We start from the raw sequence: 21,066 nt of genomic DNA, 5'->3' as shown, positions 1-21,066 counted from the left end.
ATATGCCAGTGCATACTCAGCTATTGCTCTCTTTTATAGGGAAATCCTCATTGACGATTCAGTTTGTTGAAGGCCAATTTGTTGATTCCTACGATCCAACCATAGAAAACAGTAAGTATTGTTTTCAAGGATTTATAAACTGAGAAGCCTGCTTTTTGCCTACAAACAGCCACTGTGTATTCCTGGAGGCTTTGATTGCAGGGGGTATTCAGTTAAACCTATAGATCTCCAACTGGGGGCCCAAAGAAGCTTCCAAAAGCTTTACCCACTTTACACTGAATGAATTTTATTCAGTGTCTGGGTCCCACCATCTAGAAATTGTTATTCATCTCCATAGGAATCCATTTTTACATTGGAACCTCATATTAGAGATGCTGCTTTAAGAAAACAAGTAGAGAGCAGAATCTTTTTTTTTTTTTTCTTTTTTCCTTCTCAACAGTAGCCCTTCTTAGGGATTCCAAGCTTAAAAAGAAAGGATGAACACACTCCAGACCCTTTGTACCTTACTCTTGTAGAAGTGCTAGTCCCCCAACCCCTTCTAGTTCTAAAGACTTGAGAGGAGGCTGTGGAGAAAAGAGCTGTCGGGGATTGGAGAGAGCCCTCGCAGCATTTCCTGAGAAGTTGGCTCCAAAGCCTATTGGCATTTCAGGCCATGTGCAGAAGAAAGCACCCAAGACCAGAACCAGTCACAGCCTTTACCCTGTCTAGTTTCAGTCCATGGTTTCAGAATCTTCCTGAAGGATTCTAGGACTACGACACAAGTCTTGATTCTAGGGATCATGGAAGAGGACCTGAAACACTTCCATCCAGGGAAGCTGGTCTTGTTTTGTGCTATCTTAGAACCCTAGGTAGGCCCTGGAACCAGTTTTCTTAGTTTCTGGGCACCAGGACTTGCCCAGGATTTATCACCAGGAGCACATAGATTTAAACGTGGGATTCATCAAACCCTGATTGGTATGTTAGACATGAAGCCGACTTAACAGCCAGGTTCATGGACTTTAACAGCTAGATTCACAGACTTCACCTGCCCAAAGCTTGCAAGAGAGAGACTTAAGAAGAAGCTTACAACAGGGGGGTGGACAAACTACGGCCTGCAGGTCACAAAGGCCCCACTGCCTTTTTGTACAGCCCATGAGCAAAGAATGGTTTTTACATTTTTAATATTTGAAAAGGAATAATGTTTGTGACATGTGAGTGTTCTGTGAATTTTAGATTTCGGCACCCTAGAGTTTTATCAGAACACGGCCCTGCTTGTCCCCTTACACTATACTGTCTGTGGCTGTCTTTGCTCTACCGTAGCAGAGCTGTTGAGTAGTTGCCGCATAGGCCATATGGCCCACAAAGCCTAAAATAGTTACTGTCTGGCCCTTTTCTGGAAGAGTTTGGCAGCTTCTGGCTTAAAATATTCAGCTGTCCTTCGTGTCCTGGTGTGCTGGTGGCAGGGGAGGAAAGCTGTTGGTGGCTAAGCTAACTCTGGGAAGAGAGTTTGAAGTAAGCCCTGCCGCTCTCAGGGGGGAGGAGTCCTGCCCTCATGCGGTGTTGATTCGTTAGCTGGCACATGGTGGTCTGCCGGTGTGCGGGGCAGACTCATTTTAATGCTACCTGAACAGGTTCGGTTGTCCACCACTGCGATAAGAACAGAAGAAAGCCGTGATCTTGCCCTTAATATTTGCTGTATGTAGCAGTTTTTAATTTTGTGTCCTTAAAGAGAGAAGGTTCATTTGGGAATTTTAGTCATAGAGCAGTAGAAGATAGTTTTCGTGGTAAGCTCTGCCCATAAAAGTGGTTCTTATAATTGTGTATCTTTGTGCTATTTAAAATTGAGTTGGAGGGAGACTCATGGTGTTGAATATAGATGCATTTTCTTTATATGTAAGGAATGGACCCAGTGAAAGTACAACTTTCTTACCTTGATAGTATCTCAAAAACATAATGATATGACCCTACTTTGAAGGCTGTGAGCATCAACTTGAATCATGATTTTAATGTTTACCTGTCTAACACTTACTGTTAAATAGTAAAGAATGAATTAACAGTATTTATTAAATCTTTAGACAAGAGCAGAAATTACTGTCAAGGGTATGTGAATCCCTTAAAAGTTCATGAGACATATACAGACATCACATTCCATTTACCAGGCTTCTGACCGTCTAACACAGGGCAGAAATCCTTCCTCCACCCTTTCCCCCATGATGTAGTAGAAAAACATTGTTCAGAGATAACAAGGAATGAGAAAGGGAATAGTTATCATAAACTCACTGCTAGCAACATAAGTGAATGGGTAGTTTTATGGTTTTAAAAAACACAGTACTCTGTAAATCTGGGGATTCTTTTTACACTTAACTTTATAATATAGAACAGGTTGTTTCTATCAAACGTTCAGTAGTAACACGTCCCTGTGGAGTATCACTGCAAAAGCAAAAATGCTGCGACTATGTCATCTTCTTTTAACATAGTGGTATAGGAGAATAATATCAATGAAACCATAATAATATTTTCTAGTTTGGGGAAATTTCTAGACCAAATACTGCTATGCAGATGTAGCTTTTTTATATACTGTAGTAATAATCTCACAACTCATGCAAACTAAATTGATATGATGACATTTAACTAATGGTGGTTTATAATTTAAAGGAAAAAATAGCAGGTCACAGTTTCTGCCATCTCAAGGTAGCCCTGTTGATGAATTAATAGAGCTGCTCTCAGAAAGTTGGGGAATTCTCATTAGGAGTCTTGCAGCATTATCAAGCATTGCATGGTGGGTAGACTTCTCAGTAGGATATGAATTAGGAGTTCTCAATACACTTTAGTAATACAAATCTTACTTTGTGAATATCCAGTTTTAGAAATCTCTTATTACCTTGCTTATTAGTAGGTTTAACTAGTAAGTGGCTATTAGTCTGCTTAGGGCAGTCTCAGGGTTTTAGGTTGGAAATTGGATTAATTTCTCCAGTGATTGAAAAAGGGAGGGAGAGAGGAAAGTGATACCAGGAGAGAGCCAGCTTTGCCTTTCTACACAAGGAGGGCGTAGGAGAATCTGTTCCTGGTTTATGGAACTGACAGACGTACCTCTCATTACACTTCGCTTTTTTCTATAGTAACAAGAAGAGACAGTTTTCCTGTGGCAGATGGAAGGTCTTCAATTTCATTTCACTGCCGTGTGTAGGAGGATTTACATCCTTTTTAAAGGCAACGAAATACTAAAACGTTTATTAATATCTTATTTCTTGTATGCCTCTTCCCTCACTAGCCAGTACTCCCCCAGCCTCCTTGGCTGAATTTTCGTTGTTTTTCTGACCCGGCATCACAGGTGCCCCTCTGGCTCTCTCTGAACTTGCTTTCTTGTGATCCTCGCTCTCCAAGAACTTGCTGGGCTCACCATGGCCCCCAGCCTCTCCTCTCCCCTGAACTGGTATTTCGTGGGCTTTCCAACTGAACCTACCTAAACCCAGGCCCTGCTCCCTCCCTCTCCCCTCCCCCTGTGCTGCACCTCCAGGCTTTCCCTCTGTTGATTGATGGTAAATCCTGTGTTTGCTCAGGCCAAAAACTTTGGAGTCATCCTGATCTCCGTTCTCTCACACCTACTTCCAGTCAATCGGAAAATCCTTTTGGTTCTACCTGTGCAGTACATCCAGAATCCACCGTTTCTTCTCCGTCCCTCTAGTCCAGGCCACCGTCATCCTTTGTTCACGATAGTCTATGTAGCCACTATACTGTGGGCTCCTACTGATGTTCCGTATCCATTTTTGTCCGTTTCATTTATTCACAGCATAGCCAGAGTGATCTTTCTAAAATATAAATCAGACCAGGTTACTCCCTGCTCAAAACCCTTGGTTTTCCCATCACATTCTGAATAAAAACCTGCGGTCCTCACCGTGTCCTAATAACGTCTCCTGCCTCGTCTCCAGCCGTTCTCTCGCAGGCTCAGCTGCTTTGCCTTCTCATTTTTCCCTGCCTTTCTTACTTCTTCACTTGCAGTTTAGGCTCTGCCTGGATGCTTCTCACAGAGAAGACACCTGACTGTGTGTGTGTCTCGTTTGCCTCTCTGTCTGCTTCCTCCTCCTTTTACTGGGATGTCAGCTCACCGAGGCCAGAGACTCTGCAGTGTCTCAAGCACCTGGAATGATGCTGGTGGTGATCATGGGCACTCAAAAAATAGTTCTTGAATGAATGAATGTTTTGTTTCAATAACGCTTTCACAATAATTCCATTATCCTTCACAACCACAACTACTTAGTGCTAATTGAAGGTTACAGGTTTGTTGCTCACCAGCGTTCCTTACAGAATTTTCATCGAGTCTAAGACGCACCTCTGATCTTACCTGACTGAGATGTCGTTGGGCATCCCAAATTCAGAGAGGTTACAACGTGGGGGGAAAAAAATTCCAATAGAATTTTTTTTCTTAGAAATGATGAAAACAGTTTATATTGGGTACTCCCTATCTTGTTATATTCTGATTCAGTTTTCACCTAGTTTGACTATTTCATTAAAGTGATAATTTTCAGAAAGGGCACAAGAATGATATAAAGTGTGGCAATTGGCTTGAGTAGTCTGGTCTGTAATTTTCACTCCCCTGATTCTAGCAGCCCTGCCCACATCAGAAAAGTATGGTGCTACTATGAGTATCTTTGATTATTGCTTCTCTTTCAGCCATCCTTTCTCTCCCAGTGGAACTCATCATTCAGATAAGATTGCTCTCTCCTCCGTGTTAACGGTTTTCTCTCCTGATTTTCATCTGTCTCTTTTTGCTTTCTCTTTTGTCTGTGGGACAAAGTGGGCAAAAGTGGGTCTTCTCTCAGCTGTTCAAGGGATAGATTCTGTTGCCCGGCTCCAGTCAGGAGATTTGAAGACTCATTGTGAGTCAAGATGGCTGGGACGGGGTGTACGGAAGAAATCTGTTCCATTTCGTTATCAGGGTTCCAGATGGTTACTTTTTAATATCCTGTTACTTTCTTTCCTCTCCATTTGTTTGAAGTCTATCTCCTTAGAATTGTGAATTTTCCCCAAGTTATTTGAGTCTGATTTCCCCCCAGATAGGGAAAGGCTGTTGTGACAAATTGCTTGCATCTTTCAGCTAAGTGGAGATGATGGCTTCACACAGAACATGTTCTGTTGCTGTCCTCTCTCAATAAAATTGCTAATTTTCTAGGTACTGAAAGTTCTTAGCACTTCAGTTAGTATCAGCTCTTCGTACTCTGGCACCAGACTTGCTATAAATTAATGACAAGTTGTGTGCTTTTGGTTCATTCTAGAACTCAGACTTTATGTGATATATTTCACTTTTTCACAAGAGGAAAAGGCTGTCCACAGCTAGAGCATTCAGATCACTTTTACAAGATTCGAAGCGCTGCCTACTTTGTTTCTTTGGAAAAGGTTCAAGGTTTACCCAACATTGGTTTTAGGCAGTCAGTGTTGCTTAGTAAAATAATAGAAGTAGTGAACAGTCTATAAACTCAGATATTCTTTTTTGTTTTGTGGGATCTTTTTATGAGATTACTAAGGACTCTGCTTAATTGGTTGTCATTGTTTGAGCTTTCAGTGATTCCCAAGTTCATGTTTTTCTAGCTAATATTTAATTCCTTTTTCACTGTAGCTTTCACAAAATTGATCACAGTAAATGGACAAGAATATCATCTTCAACTTGTAGATACAGCTGGGCAGGTAAGTGTGTCAGAATCCCATATAGTGCACCCGACAGTCCTAGCCCTGCCACTGATGCTTAAACACAACGACACTGCCAAGAAAAGCCCTCGTGATTTATGTGTGTTTGGATATTAACAGGCTGTCTACTTTGTCTTTTCTAAGATATTTACAGAAGTTTTTCAAATAATGAACTTGTTTTTCTACTGTAGAATTGTTTTAAATATACTCATCATAACATTGTGATGGTTTATATTTATTAAAGGTTAGTAGTTCTCTATTTTCTAAAGGCTGATTCTCTATCAGAGAATCACATTAGCCCTTTTCCTCCCTTTGTAGTATGTATCCTCCTACGTTAAGAAGAGAAGTTGATCTTTTCTAGGGAAAGGGCCTGGGAAAGGCATAGGGCAGAAATGAGCTGGTTGTATTGGATCTATTATATGATTACAGGATTAAAGAGTGTCGGTCTCATTTGCTAGACAGTAACTGGCAAAGGTGAGTAACCCCCAAAAGAGGTATGCACAGGTTAATGTAGCAGTGATGTGGCGACTGGATCGCCAGAGGAATCGACTGGAAGCAAAGGGTGAAAGAAATTAAGAGAACTTGAAGGGAGCCAAGAGAACCCTTGTGACAGTGGACCTTCCCCCTTCCATGTCACCCAGTCCTGCTTTTCCTAGAAACCATTTTGTTCGGCTGAATTTATTACTATTGACTGGAGGGTGGGGCATGTAAAGAAGCTGGGATGTCCCCTTGCATCTTATAACCGACAAAGGATCAGACTAGCAGGAGGGTGAGTGTAGGGTAGACTGGTCTGCCGTGTTAAATGGAGGCTTTTTTCTGGAACCTGGGGAAACTGGCATAGACCTAGGAAGATGTGGCCTGTCTTGCAGGTTTGGAATGAACTCCCTCTGGTTTATATTTTGAAGTGAACGTAGAAGGAAAGTGTAAGCCCCCCTAGTGAAGCAAGAAAATAGCCGTATTGGGTCGTTTTAGCACTGGAGGAACCCTGGAGTTTCCATTCTGGAAGCTTCAAATAAAATAGGTCAGAAATGTGTATGTCAGAGAGCTGTAACGTAAGTCATTCACTCAACATCCCCAGTGGATGTGCTGGGCTTTCGTCTTCAGACCTCATGGTGGTTTCCTTGGAGCAGAGCCATCCTAGGCTTTTACTCTACGGGGTACCTGCCTATTGATAGAATGGGAGCCTGTTGGAACAAGGGAAATAACAGAAGTCTCCATTAGCGACTGACGACATAGAGGACGCAGCTTATCTTAGAAGTTAGTGTACGAAGAGCATCTGGGGTAGGACCTTGTTCTGGATTCTTAGTGTTGGTATTTTTTATAATAGTTCAGGCAATTGTGTAATTTATTACCTAAAACAAAACACTTCTAAGAGTGAAGGGGGGACACTGGTAACAGGCTGGGACAACAGGTATAAGCTGAGAGTGTCCTGGGTGAAGAAATATGGGAGTCTGACACTATCAAGATTTCGGTTTGGGACTTCCCTGGTGGCGCAGCGGTTAGGAATCCTCCTGCCAATGCAGGGGACACGGGTTTGAGCCCTGTTCCGGGAAGATCCCACACACCGCAGAGCAACTAAGCCCGTGCGCCACAACTACTGAGCCTGTGCGCCACAACTACTGAGCCTGCGTGCCGCAACTACTGAAACCCACACGCCTAGAGCCCATGCTTCTCAACAAAGAGAAGCCACCGCAATGAGAAGCCTGCGCACCGCAATGAAGAGTAGCCCTGCTTGCCGCAACTAGAGAAAGCCCACGTGCAGTAACGAAGACCCAACACAGCCATAAATAAATGTATGTACGTATGTATGTAACAATTTTTAAAAATCCATTAAAAAAGAGAATCCTCCTGCCAATGCAGGGGACACGGGTTCGATCCCTGGTCCAGGAAGATTCCACATGTCGCAGAGCAGCTAAGCCCGTGTGCCACAACTACTGAGCCCGCGCGCCTAGAGCCCATGCACTGCAATGAAGAATAGCCCCCACTCGCCGCAACTAGAGAAAACCTGCACGCAGCAATGAAGACCCAACGCGGCCAAAAAAAAAGATTTCGGTTTGCTTTTATATCTTAGTTTTGAATTTTCATTAAGCTCGTGGAAAGTAAGGGTAAGGATGCAGATTGATAAATCACTTTCGTGTGACGTAACTACAGCAATTCATTTTATAATAGGCCAGAAGGAGAATCAGTATTTCGTAGTTGTTCGGAGCACGGGCTCTGCAGTCACACTGCCTGGATTTGAATCCTAGGTTTTCTTACTAACTCATTGACCTTCAGAAAAGTAACAAACTTTTCTGTGCCTCATACGTTTCATCTGTATAATGGTGATAACTGTGGTGCCTGCCTTCACAGGATTGTTATATGTTTTAGAGGTGATTTATGAGCTTCAAGAGAACGTGATCCTTACTTGTAGTTCTTTGATGCCACTGAGGCTAGAGCGGGGGCCTAGCATGGAAACTCAGTTGAGGTTCACAGTGGGAGTGGGAGTCGTGCAGGAATCTCTTATACTTGGAGGAGAGCTGTGTCCTCGAAAACATTTCTCTGGAGAGAAAATTCTTTATATTGACTCTCCTTATGAAAACAGAATGTGTGTTCCTCAGAGATTCTGTTTTGCTCTAAAGCATAAATGTACACTTGGACATCACACGCCTTTAACTGTTTTAATGATAGAGTAATATAAAGAATGACCCCAAAAGGATGAGAACTCTCAGGGAATGAGTGTACAGTGTGAGTATGCAAAGAGCATAGGCTAATTCCTGGCTCTGCTGTCTTGCTCTTTTGGGCTTTGTTACTGCTGGCTAAGAATATTGAGAATTTCTGCACAAAATATGTTCAGATTTAGCTACTTTGAATAATTTGTTCTCATTGCAGCTAATAGTTCCAAAAGGCTATATTCACAGCTGGGAGACCGTAAAGGTTATGCTGGTATTTACAATTCACGATGGTGCAACAGGGGTGGTATTTCCTTATGCCACAGTCCTGCCCTCGTTCTGTAGAAATTGGATGAGATAACACTTATATTTACTGCTCTAAGAACTGTTTTTAAATCGGATTCATATCATGGGGTTGAGACTGCTGGTAGCAAGGAAAAATGATTATGATAGCAAGTACTGCTCATTTAGCAGTTCATTTTATACAGCTGATTTAATTGCCCAGCTAGGGATGATAATGAACAGAGTGAGTGGATTATTTTTAGTTTGCTTGAAATATTTTGTTTTGACCTAATTTAAGTAAACTCAGTGACAAGTGGCTCAGAGACAGTCAATTTTAATGTCAAATTCCCTTTTAAAAAAAGTCTTAAATTCATTTAAAAAATAATAATAATACATGTACATGTTATAGAAATAAAATAACACAAAAAAGTAAATAGTCAAAATTAAATCTTTCCACTGTAGCTATCTTAGCTTCACTCCGCCAACAGTAACCCATTATCAGTTTCTAGTAAATGCTTCCAAGCTGTTTTATACGTGAACACGCAAATATAGTTTTAAACTATTTTTTTCTTTTCTACACAAAAAGTAGCGTGTCTCTATATCTCCATCTCGGAAATTATTCCGTATCAGTGTATACGGGGTCTTTTCTTCCCCCCATGGCTGCATAATGTCCCATTGTTTGGATACATCGTAATTTAACTATTGATCAGCAGTTAGGTTGTTTCCAGTCATGCCACCACCAGCAGTGCCACAGCCAGTATCTTGTGTTACTTTAGAAGGATGGTATGTATGTAAGAAAATGTCCTGGGTGTAGGATTGCTGGACCATAGGGTCACATTCTTGGCAGCAGTGAATAGGCGTGCCTGTTTCCCTACACCCTCGCCAACACGACAGGTTACCACATTTTTTGATATTTGCCAATCTGCTGGGTGAAAAAATAGTATCTCAGTGTCGTGTTTTTCTTCTTATGAAGGAATTTGATCATATTTTCCTGTGTTTGAGGGCATTTGTATTATATTTCCTCTCTGCACATTATCCTGTCTATTCATGTACTTCACCCTTGTCTATTGGGAGGATGGCCTTTGCTTGTTGAGTTGAAAGATCACTTAATGTGTGAAGAAAATTAGCACTAGAAAATTAGCTACGGAACTTCCCTGACGTTCCAGTGGTAAAGAATCCACCTTCCAATGCAGGGGACGTGGGTTCAATCCCTGGTCGGGGAACTAAGATCCCACATCTGCGAGGCAGCTAAGCCTGCACGCCGCAACTACTGAGCCCACGCGCCTCAACTAGAGAGCCCGCATGCTGCAAACTACAGAGCCCACGCACCACAACTAGAGAGAGAAAACCCACACGCCACAACTAGAGAGAAGCCTGCGCACCACGACAAAAGATCCCATGTGCCGCAACTAAGACCCGATGCAGCTAAAAAAATAACTAGATATACCTTAAAAAAGAAAATCAGCTGCAGCGTTCTGTTTTCTTTTCAGTCCGTCTTTTGTTTATGTTTTTTGTTTGGGAGGTTTTCAGCCATGAAGAACGTCTTCATTTTCATATGGCTGAATTTATTAATCTCTTTTTAACCAATACTGGTTTTTTAAAATTTTCCCATCCACTGTGTACCTAGTTTCAGTTTTCATCTTCAGATCTTTTATTCCTCTGGAATACATTTTTGCTAAGGTTTGAGGTAGAGATCCAACTTAGCCATTTCCCCCCAGATGGCTCTGCATTTGTTCCCTGTACATTTTGTTGAGGGTTACTTTTTATCCTTACTGGTTTGAAATGCCAGTATTATCATATACCTACTTCCCATGACTATTTGGGTCTTTGTAGATTTCCGTGTCTGCTCCATTCATGAGCTAGTATTGCACTATTTTAATTACCGTAGCTGTATGGTTTCCACCCACCTGCCTCTGCAGTTGCTATTCTTTCTCCGGAAGTATATTTTTTATCAGGATTATGTTACATTTGTATATTAATTTAGGATTAATTAGTGGATACCCTTCTGATTCTACATATTCTTGCTGAAGACCATGGCACACACTTCCGCTGATTTAACTCTTATCTCTTGGGCGTATTTTAAGATTTTCTTCAGATGGATCATATACTTTTATTTTCTTAGGCTTATTACTAGGAATTTTGTCCTTTTTGGTTGCTTTAAAGCTGAGGGTCAAAAAAAAAAAAAAAAGCTGCGGGTCTTTTTCCTCTGTTATACTTCATATTTTTTACACTGTACTTCTTGAATATGATTATACTTTTCTTTTTTCCCACATCTTCACTTCAGGAAAAAGGTAATTTGAACTTTGGGTCTGCTGTACCTGAGCTGGTGACTAAAATCATTTGAAATTTTGTTTTTAGTCTGGGTCAAAAGATCTCTCATTCCATTAACAACTAGTTTTTCAACATCAACACTAAAATGAATTCAACTTAATGAAAGTTGTACTATTAATGAAATCAAAGAAGGTTTTATTTTGCATATGTAGTAAGCTCTGTGATGTTGAAATGCTATTGTGATTAATGACTATAATATCAGAGAGTTGATAGTAAAACTTTATTTTTTTTTTAAGACACTTTAACATAGGGCAGTGACTCAGGGTCATTATCATAATTGCGCTATGGAATTGCAGAGTTAACAGAGACAGTTACTTGATATAAGGCTGGCTTGCGTGATTTTTCTATAATAGTGCCTGGGATGTGTGGTATATTAACAATTATATTTCAACTGAGAAGGAAATGTTTGTACCATACAGTGGCACTCTTGAGTGCTGCATTGACGTTAAACACTCTTGTAGTCTTTGATAATTCTGTATCTAAAGCAGCAGGGTTTTTCTTAAAGCATTGTAAAGCTGGTAGTAACAGGCTGTTTCATAATGTGTACCTTTCTTTCTGATTCCTGAAGTTGCTCAGTATGTAGCTCATCTGATCCTAACAAGTCTGAATATACTGCCTGAGTCTAGTGTTTTGTTTCTCTTCTCTTCCTCTTTTTCAAGTGCTGGTAGCAACCCACTAATGACTGGTACATTGGGCTCAGGCCATTGTGACTCACGTGCAGAAAATAGGTGAAAATACACATTTATGGAATAAACTAGTAGCACTTGTGAATTTACTGAGAGGCCTAAGAGACTCTGGACTTTGAGGCCCATAAAGGAGAGGTGGTGGTGCTCTTCCCTTGATACAGGGTCACGGAACCAGTCTTTTCATTCCTTCCATCTTCTTCTCCCAGGAACTGCAGCAGACATTAGCTGTCCCTCAGAAGTCTTAGAATAGGGGCTTCTCTGGTGGTCCAGTGGTTAGGACTCTGCGCTCCCAATGCAGGGGCCATGGGTTTGATCCCTGGTTGGGGAATTAGGATCCTGCATTCTGCATGGCAAAAAGAAAGAGAGAAAGGGAGGGAGGGAGGGAGGGAGGGAGGGAGGGAGAAGAAAAGGTCTTAGAATAGCCTGGGTCATTTTTCAATATTGGCTTAAAGCATATTATTGCCCCCAAACCAGTCCTAAGTAAATCTTGAGTGTGTAGGCTATGTCTCTAGAATAACAGATTAATCCATTTTTTGTTCACTTTGATTTCTTTGACCATGTAGGTGATACGTGAGATTGCTTGTTACGCTACTCAAATGTAATTTTTTCTTTCACAGGATGAATATTCCATCTTTCCTCAGACATACTCCATAGATATTAATGGTTATATTCTTGTGTATTCTGTTACATCAATCAAAAGGTAAGGCCCACTTCTGCTTGCTTGAGTTTATTTGCTGTGCTTAGACGGCATTAATCCTTCTATGAGATTATGCTGGAATTGGCAGTAGTAACAACTAGACTTTAATGGTTTTTAGTGGTTGTCTTGTGGAGCAAACAGGTTGTTAAGGGCAAAAAACTTGTCCCATTAGGTGTTCTCTTACACTGATGGAGTAAAAAACTCCGTTATTTCTTACCTCAGGCTGCCTAGCTGGATAGTGACTGAACATGATCTGAGCTTTTCTGCTGATTGCAATGGGAAATGCATTAATTGATTTACTTTCTGTGTGTTTTCACCGTATTAGTGTGGAGCATGGGCTGATTGCTAGGGCCCTCTCGCTAAGCAACATTCCGCAAATGTTTATTCAGAGATTAAAGCAGCCCAGTTGTAGACTTTCCCATTTAAATATCTCACCTTTTCCACTTCGAATATTCTCAGTAAGGGCTGCTGAGTGTTGAATACACGCACGTGTGAAAAAGTGGTAGGAAAAAATAAAGGAATTCCTTGTGTTCGGTTTACTTTATATTAAAATGGTGAGTCTATGACATTTTCCATTTTTCCCACTATAAATATTACATAACAAACGTTTTAAAACATCACCACTAAAATGGATGTCTGATTTTATGCTTTTTGTTTTATAGCTTTGAAGTGATCAAAGTTATCCATGGCAAACTGTTGGATATGGTGGGGAAAGTACAGTAAGTAGTAATAGTTTATCTCTTTTGTTAGATACTCATAATAGTATCTTCTGAACAATCAGATCGGGCACTGACTAGGGTACTTTGGCTTTTTTTTCTCTTGTATTAATAGGATACCTATTATGTTGGTTGGGAATAAGAAAGACCTACATATGGAAAGGTATGTAGCTTCCAAATACTGATTCATAAAGTCAAGTCTAAGACAGTTTAGTCACTGAAGTTTCATTTTTAATTATTCTTATAGCAAGAATATTTTTAGCTGTAGCATATCTGTGTTTCTGTGTTCAGAAATGTGGCAGTGACTGTGCATCACAGAAGCAAAACTGCAGTAAAAATCTCAACCTGTCTCGGAAAATGTTTCCTCTTAAAAAAGAGCTCAAACACTGTAGAAAATTACCTTTAGATTCTGTTACGGTTTTGCATAAAGCAGACTCTAAGAAGACAATGGCAGCCGTCATTTATTCAACAAGTCGTTTTCTGAGCACCGGGCTTAGGATTAGAGCAGCGAGCAGGGGAGGAGCCTGACACCTAGAGGAAGAGGCTCACTGGCTGGATTAACGCCTGCAGGACTGCGCGGAGGGCCCTCTCAGGGTTGCACCATCTTTGGGTGCTTATAGCCGAGCTCGCTTCAAAATAATCAATTGTTGCAGGCGCTGGCGCGTTGGCGTCCTGTCCTGCGAACTGTAAGGACTTGCTGGAGCAGGGGCAGCCACCCCATAAGGCAGCGTCTGCTCTGTTCCCCAGCTCAGGGGCAACGGAAATGCTTCTCTGCATTACCTACCGGGTGAGAACGCTGAGCTGAGCGTGCTTCTGCTTCATAAGGAAAAAAACTGATTGAAGTGGAGCCTGTCTCATAAATCAATTATGGATGTTTTGTATGATAAAGAGCCAAGTACTTTAATTAGAATTTTCTTTTTCCATTAGGGTGATCAGTTATGAAGAAGGGAAAGCGTTAGCAGAATCTTGGAATGCAGCTTTTTTGGAGTCTTCTGCTAAAGAAAATCAGGTACGTGTTTTTTAAACTTCATTTTGCCCTGCATCCCATCATTCATGGGCGTATGTTCCTCTCAGTCAGCATCTCACCACCATCTTCATCACTCCTGTTCAATCTTCGTCCTTCCACCATTTCTAATACCCATCTTTGGGTTGCTTTAGGACGATACTACTGATGTGTTAATTCAGTCAGTATTCTGCTTAAAATGGGACCTAGAATATTTGTAGGGTAAATAGAAATTAATAGTAAAGGCAATACTTCCTTTGAGAACATACAGTCTTATTTTTGTTTCATACTAAAGACTGGTACAGAAATAAGTCCAGGCATAGAAAAGAAACAAGAATGATCTCACATCACTTTGGCAATAATTTTGTACCCTTACCTCCCTCCTTTTTCTGTTGGGTGGAACTGATTTAGATGCATGTGTTGTTTTAACACAGAAACTGTTAAGAACCATTTTACAAGCATTTTTCCCAATTTCAGCCCTGCAAATGTTCCTTTAAAAGGCATATCCGAGGAAGGATGTCACTTCTATTTCAGAAGGCTTCCCGTATCTCCTTTTCCCTTTTCCTCCGTGGCATTAATTTAGACCAAGAACATCCAAGCTGGTCTCCTGCTTCCATGAGTTCTCACCAGTGTATTTCTGTTGGCTGCCATTCACCTTCTGAAGCTACAAATCCGATGATGTCACCCTCAACTAAAACTGTTAGTGGGTTGCCCATCATCTGTAGGACAAACCCCAAAGCCCTAAGCATGATGTTGAGTGCAGTGTGTGATTCGAACTTTTCCGGTTTCTTCCTTCACTGTATCCCTGTACTTTTCAGTCGCACCAAATTCCTCCCACTTAATTAAATGCAAGGGGTACTTCCAGATGCCTCCCCTTTACTCTCATTCTTCTCTGACTTGAAATATCCTTTCTCTAATTAACTACATACTTAAAGTATTTTCAACATGTGCTCTTGTTTGATCTTCCAATAAGATTAATTGGCTTTCATTTCTGTGAGGAAACTATAGTTCAGTGAGGGTGGGGGTGGCTTGATGTGGTTGAGGACAGTCAGCTGTTCTTCCCCAGCTCCGCCACCTTTCACCACTAAGACCCCAGTCCTCAGGGTTCTACTTAAATTCCACTTTCTCCTGGACCCCTGCATGATACGTCCAGCTAAAATTAATAGTAGCTTCTTCTCTCTTATCCCCTTTAATTCATTCTGAGATTCAAGGCCGTATCACTGGCCTTCATTTACTCCATAATGTCCGGCACAGTGGTTTTATATCTACTAGGTGCTCGGTCAACCCAGGTATCCCTTGATAGGCAAATCTGTTTGTCCCTGTGTCCGCAGGTGAGGGAAGTTAAATCTGTACAATTGATTCCCGAGTTCCAGAGAGCAAGAGATTTATCTGCATCCATTTAGTGCAGAGAGTGAGAATTCAGATAAGAAGAGCTGAGATAGTAAGAGATACCTGTACTGCTTAATCGAATTAAATCAGACATTTATTGGGGGTCTGATCTATCCTTAAGATCATCCAGTTGAACTGTCTCATTTTAGAAGTGAGGCGTTTTAAGATCCAGAGAGGTAAATAACTTTTCTAAGGTCTATATTTCATATGGTATAAGAACTTGGACTAAATTTTAAATTTAACCCAAATTTAGTCCTCTCTCCTCTCCACCATGCTTTTCTGATGGGTGGGAAGAGAGGGCATAACCAAAGTGTAATAGAGATTGGAGTGTTCCTGAGGGAGAGAGAGAGACCGTTCTGTATTAAAAAGTCTGTGTGTGAACCTTAAATGGAATCTGGTTCTAAAATCCCTCGTGTAAAAGACATTTTGGGTCAATTGGGGAGATTTGATTACGTTTTAGATATATTAGGGAAATGGTGTTAATTGTCTTAGATGTAATGATGGTGTTGGGATTATGAAGAGAATATCCTTATTCTTGGAAAATGCAAACCATAGTATGTAGGGGCCAAGTTTCATAATGTCTGCAGCTTAGTTTCAGATGGGATAGATGCGGGGGATGGACAGAAGGAGAGCAAGCAGATATAGCAAAGATGTTAGCATTTGTTGAACTCAGATAGCAGGGCTCAGGGCTTATTATACAATTGTCCCCATTTTTCTGTATGCTTAAAAATTTGCGTAATAAAAATTGGAAGGTGGTCAGAAGGTACAAACTTCCAGTTACAAAATAAAGAAGTCCTGAGGATGTGATGTATAGCATGGCGACTATGGTTAACAATATTGCATATTTGAAAACCGCTAAGAGTAGATCTTAAAAGTTCTCACCATAAGAAAAAAAAGTTTGTAACTATGTGTGACCAGCCTTATCGTGGTGATCATTTCACAGTATATACAAACATCGTCATTATGTTGTACACCTAGAACAAATATATGCTATGTGACAACTGTCTCAATTTAAAAAATTTTTTGATGTGGAGGAGTGACGTTGAATGGCCCTAAGCTATCTTTGGTTCTGCTTTTGCTAACTTCGCTCCGTTGTGTTTCTCTTTGATGAAAATCTGAGGATACTAAAACAATTATTCTGTTTGCCTTTATAATTATGTAGGCATCATCACCAGCTTCACTATTCATGTAGGTTCACGTAGCCCCTGTGCATCGTGTGTTACTGTTCTGTGCGTCTCTGGCCGTTGCTTTGTTATTCCTTCCAGCATCCTCAAAGGTGTAGACACCTTATGGACCCTACCTCGAATGTAATTAAGAGGGATTGCTTAGTAAGGCGTGTCGCCTCAGGTTAGTTTATCTTTTGAGAGTGACCTATAATGGTACGCTTAGGGTATGTCATTAAACTACTTTTTGGTTGGAGGATGCAGGCCTTTTCTCTATCTAGTTTATGTTATACTTTATCATAGCTTAAGATTTTTAATATGGTTCTGGATAGATTTACTTTTTAACCTTTTAGTTTCCTTTAGAAGGTAGGATACTGCCTTTTCAGTACCCATATAAAAGATGAAATTGTTCTCAAGGCTTAAAGTTAAAATGAAAAAATTCCAACTGCTGTAATTCTTTTAAAGCTTTGATAAATTTAGTAGATTTATCTGATATTAACCAAAACTCTAAAAGAAGGCAAGGGTGCAGTACAGTGACCTCAAACATCCCAGACAAGCTAGAAGATCAGATGACCCAACTTACTGTTGTCTCGGTTACTTTAGCACCTTCATCAGATCAACAAATACCTTATTCGACGTGAAATAATCCTTAAAGGCAGAAAGATTCTTGTACCCAAGTTAGGTAAATACAGTGCTGATATGCATATCCTTGGAAAGCAGCAGTCCTGACCAGCTGTCTAGACACTTCTCAGCCCTCGGTTGTGGCTCTTGTGACACTGCTCACCTTGTTGTTGAGCATGCTGAAGACAGTTGGATCCTAAGCCTAGTGAGTTTCTGCCCATCGGGTGGGGAGAAACCAAGTAATTTCTAATCCCTTATGTTAAGAGGTGTGATTGATTCTAATCCACATGTATACTAGAGTGCTTACTACTCTTGGTCTATGTAGTAGGAAGAGAGAGAATTTGTGTAGTAAAGAGACATCCACATCAATAGTCACGTGATCAGAGACCAATCTTTGTGAACCACTCAAATTTTTTATTGATAAATTTTCAAATGTAGCTTTGTATTACTTAGCAAAAATCCAGTATTTTAAAATAAACTGTCCTCAGTGGAGTTCAGTCAGACTTGTTGATTACAAAGTGCACAGTGGTAAAAATTATCAAGTCCGTGAGAATACTGCACTTTGACTATTACTGAACTATGGGATGTGTTTGCAGTTCTGGCTTATTTTCTGTGGATGCCTTCACAAATTGTATTTCAGCAATGTGATGGAAGAGAATGCATTTTGTCAGAGTCAGATCACACAGGTAATCAAGGAGAATGCTAAGGTTTATCTAGAAAGCCAGATTCCAGGCACGCTCTATTTTTTTTTGTAAGAGTTTGGCATGCATCTTTCCACACATTTTTCTGTGCTTTTTTTTGGCTGCGTTGGGTCTTCATTGCTGCGCGCAGGCTTTCTCTAGTTGTGGTGAGCGGGGACTACTCTTGGTTGCGGTGCGCGGGCTTCTCGTTGCGGTGGCTTCTCTTGTTGCGGAGCACAGGCTCTAGGCATGCAGGCTTCAGTAGTTGCAGCATGCATGCTCAGTAGTTGTGGCTCGCGTGCTCTAGAGCGCAGGCTCAGTAGTTGTGGCACGTGGGCTTAGTTGCTCCGTGGCACGTGGGATCTCCCTGACCAGGGCTCAAACCCGTGTCCCCTGCGTTGGCAGGTGGATCCTAAACCACTGCGCCACAAGGGAAGCCCTGTGCTTTTTTTTTTAGGATGAAATAAATAACAACTTGCCTGCATAGTCGTGGGAAAGGAGGGGAATTGGTAATGCAGAAAGGAGGGTGCTTGCTGAAGTCAGTGGCCTTGATTAGACAGGAGAGGTGGGCCTGGGGCTGGCTTGGGCTCACTTAGGGGTGCCTCCTTTGTGCCAGCAGGAAAGAGGGAACCAGAGTGGAAGAGCCCAAATTCAAGGGCATGGTCATTGGTGGACGGAGTATGGAGAGTTCGCTTATGAATGCTGCTTCTGTTTTCCCAGTGAAATGTAGAACCCAGTCATCAGCCGAGGGTGAGAGCAGGGAAGAGGTTTAGCGATCCCAGTGGAAGGAAGAGGCATGACCCCTTCATTCTGGGGGCTGACTGGACCAGAGAAATGTGGTTGGGCCGCTGGGGCAGCAGGGGTCCCCTTTGGGTTCAGGGTCCTGGAGGTGTGTCCATGGGCTGTGTCCGCTGTGTGGCGCAGGCAGTGAGCAGGCAGACAGGTGGCAGGGAAGGGAGTAGGAGGCCGGTGACTGCCCTGGGGACGTCTGCGCTGGCCCGGGAGGCGAGAGAAGGAAGATGGGGGCTGGAGGGGGGGGGGCGGCTGCTTGGTGATGACAAGATCTGGGTGCTGCCCTGCGAGGTTTTTGAAAACAGGAGCATTTTTGGATTATCACAATGACCGCATTTAAAGGACAGGGACTGACGTTCGGCCTAAGTGAGGATTTCCTGCCCTAAATGATGGTGGCTCCTCCTTGTGAAGGGCTGGTCCCTGGGGCTGAGAGGTGCAGTCGGGAGAGAGAGCGGAGGTCCCCGGGGGGGGGGGGGGGGGGGGGGGCCAGGGGGGGGCGGGGGGGGGGGGGGGGGTGTGCAAGGCCAGGGTGGCGCGAGTGGTGGCGGAGGTGGAGCCGCTGCCCCGGAGGAGGGGGGTGAGGCGGCTCGGAGGGCACGGGTGTCATCTCACGGCCTAAGAGCCAGAGCTGGGAGTTTTTAGGAAGTGGGAGGGGAAAGGGTGTGACAGGCAGGGGGTGGGGTGCCAGGCCAGGCGAAAGAGCCCCAGCCCTGCTGTAGTCCCAGAGCGCCCGCAGGGCGGGCGAGGCGGGTGAGCCAGCAGGGGATACTCCACCCTGGAGGTCCAGAGGCGCCGCAGGAGGCGGAGTAGGCGGGGCTTCCTGTGACTGATGAAAGCAGGGCTCAGAAGTGTGATTTGAGGTTAGTTCCCGTGGTCTGCAGTCACCACGTGGGGGGAGGGGAGGGAGGAATCCCAGGCTCCTGCGGCCCCGGGGCCGCCTCGTTGGCCTCCACACCTGGACCTCCACGTGCAGGGCAGGCCGTGGGCCTTCTCCAGTCCCGCCAGCAGTATCAGTGTTCCTCGTGGCTCCGCTTTTAACGCTAACGTTGTCATCGGTTTTCTCTTTGGTTTCAGACTGCTGTTGATGTTTTTAGAAGGATAATTTTGGAGGCAGAGAAAATTGACGGGGCCGCCTCACAAGGGAAGTCTTCCTGCTTGGTGATGTGATTCTGCCGCAGACCCTGAGGGCACCGGGAGCCTGGCCTGCTGAGGAGGCAGCCTGCCCACTTTCCTTTAAGATAAACTCTGCTTCATTTCTCTTCTGTTAACCTGAAAGATTTCATTTGGGTCAGAGCTTCTCTCCCAACCCCTCCTTTCAGATTATGTTAAACTCTGACTCGGTCCAAATGAGTTCACTTCCATTTTCAAATTTTGAGCAATCATATTTTCAATTTATATATTGTATTTCTTAATAATATTATGACCAAGAATTTTATTGCATTAATTTTTCAGTGTAGTTTGTTGTTTAAAATAATGTAATCATCCAAATGATACATATTGTTACACTACTATTAACTAGGCTTCAATATGTCAGTGTTTATTTCGTTGTGTTAAGTGTACACTTGTAAATAAAATAGCTGCAAAGCCTAATCGTTGTGCTCCTCAGTGTGGCTTTTAAAGAAGAAAACCTGTCCTCCTGAGGGCTTCTTTCCCTGCCTCCGAGGAGGCTCCAGCTTGGATTCCAGGAACCAGTGGAGGATGTGGGCACTTGGGGTAGAGTGCCCGAACTGGGGGGGGGGGGGGGGGGTTCCTGTTGACTAAAGCCGAGGGACCTTGGGGGGGTCTGTGAGGGGAGTTGCTCCCCAATAATAACTGTTCTCCCCACCTTGGTTGGAATGTTTCATGCGGGTAGGGCTGCAGGCTTACTTAGAGCCTTCCGGCCACCCTCTTGCTTGTCTCTTAGCTACTTGAAGAAAAGGGGACCTAAAGATACACTTACTGTCTCTCCTTTTACTTAGCTAGGTGTCCACGGCAGACAGGATCTGACTTAGAAAATAGATTGGCCTGTCACTATCCCAAAACCTCCAGGAGTTTAAAGGATGGGGAAGATTGCCTGGTAAGTGTTCTGTGTCAGGGCTTCATGAACCTCCCTCAAACCCAGACTGCCTACCTCCCGTTCTGCCAAGAGCAGCTTTGAGGGAGAATCGAGGATTTCAATTGCCTGGTGGCCATCACCTCGACTCTGAGAGTTCAAGCTGAGCGAAATTTTTTAAATGATGTTCCTTCCCAGTTAAAATTTCACAGCCATTTCTAACCTTTAGGGAAACGTTATTGAGTTTGTTGATAAAATAGAATATTGCTTTGGAACTGATTTTTTTTTTTTTTTTTTTTGTGGTACGCGGGCCTCTCACTTGTTGTGGCCTCTCCCGTTGCGGAGCACAGGCTCCGGACGCACAG

General features: G+C 42.7%; 1 protein-coding gene across 1 annotated transcript in view; it reads left to right on the top strand.

Moving 5' to 3' along the window:
• The window catches only part of RHEB (Ras homolog, mTORC1 binding), a 47,830-nt gene extending 27,577 nt beyond the window's left edge, over nucleotides 1–20,253 (top strand). Inside the window, exons 2-8 of the mRNA XM_029233762.1 lie at nucleotides 40–111; nucleotides 5,594–5,661; nucleotides 12,226–12,308; nucleotides 12,968–13,024; nucleotides 13,137–13,184; nucleotides 13,949–14,030; nucleotides 19,744–20,253. Coding sequence (XP_029089595.1) covers nucleotides 40–111; nucleotides 5,594–5,661; nucleotides 12,226–12,308; nucleotides 12,968–13,024; nucleotides 13,137–13,184; nucleotides 13,949–14,030; nucleotides 19,744–19,836 — 503 coding nt within the window. The 3' untranslated portion in view covers nucleotides 19,837–20,253. The remainder of the gene's footprint in view (nucleotides 1–39; nucleotides 112–5,593; nucleotides 5,662–12,225; nucleotides 12,309–12,967; nucleotides 13,025–13,136; nucleotides 13,185–13,948; nucleotides 14,031–19,743) is intronic.
• The last annotated feature ends 813 nt before the right edge of the window (nucleotides 20,254–21,066 follow it).

The sequence above is a fragment of the Monodon monoceros genome, unplaced genomic scaffold (genome assembly GCF_005190385.1).
Source record: "Monodon monoceros isolate NGI ecotype Baffin Bay Population unplaced genomic scaffold, NGI_Narwhal_1 Super_Scaffold_2, whole genome shotgun sequence".
NCBI lineage: Eukaryota > Metazoa > Chordata > Mammalia > Artiodactyla > Monodontidae > Monodon > Monodon monoceros.
The sequence above is the reverse complement of the archived record's forward strand: the minus strand, read 5'-3'. Positions and strand labels throughout refer to the sequence as shown.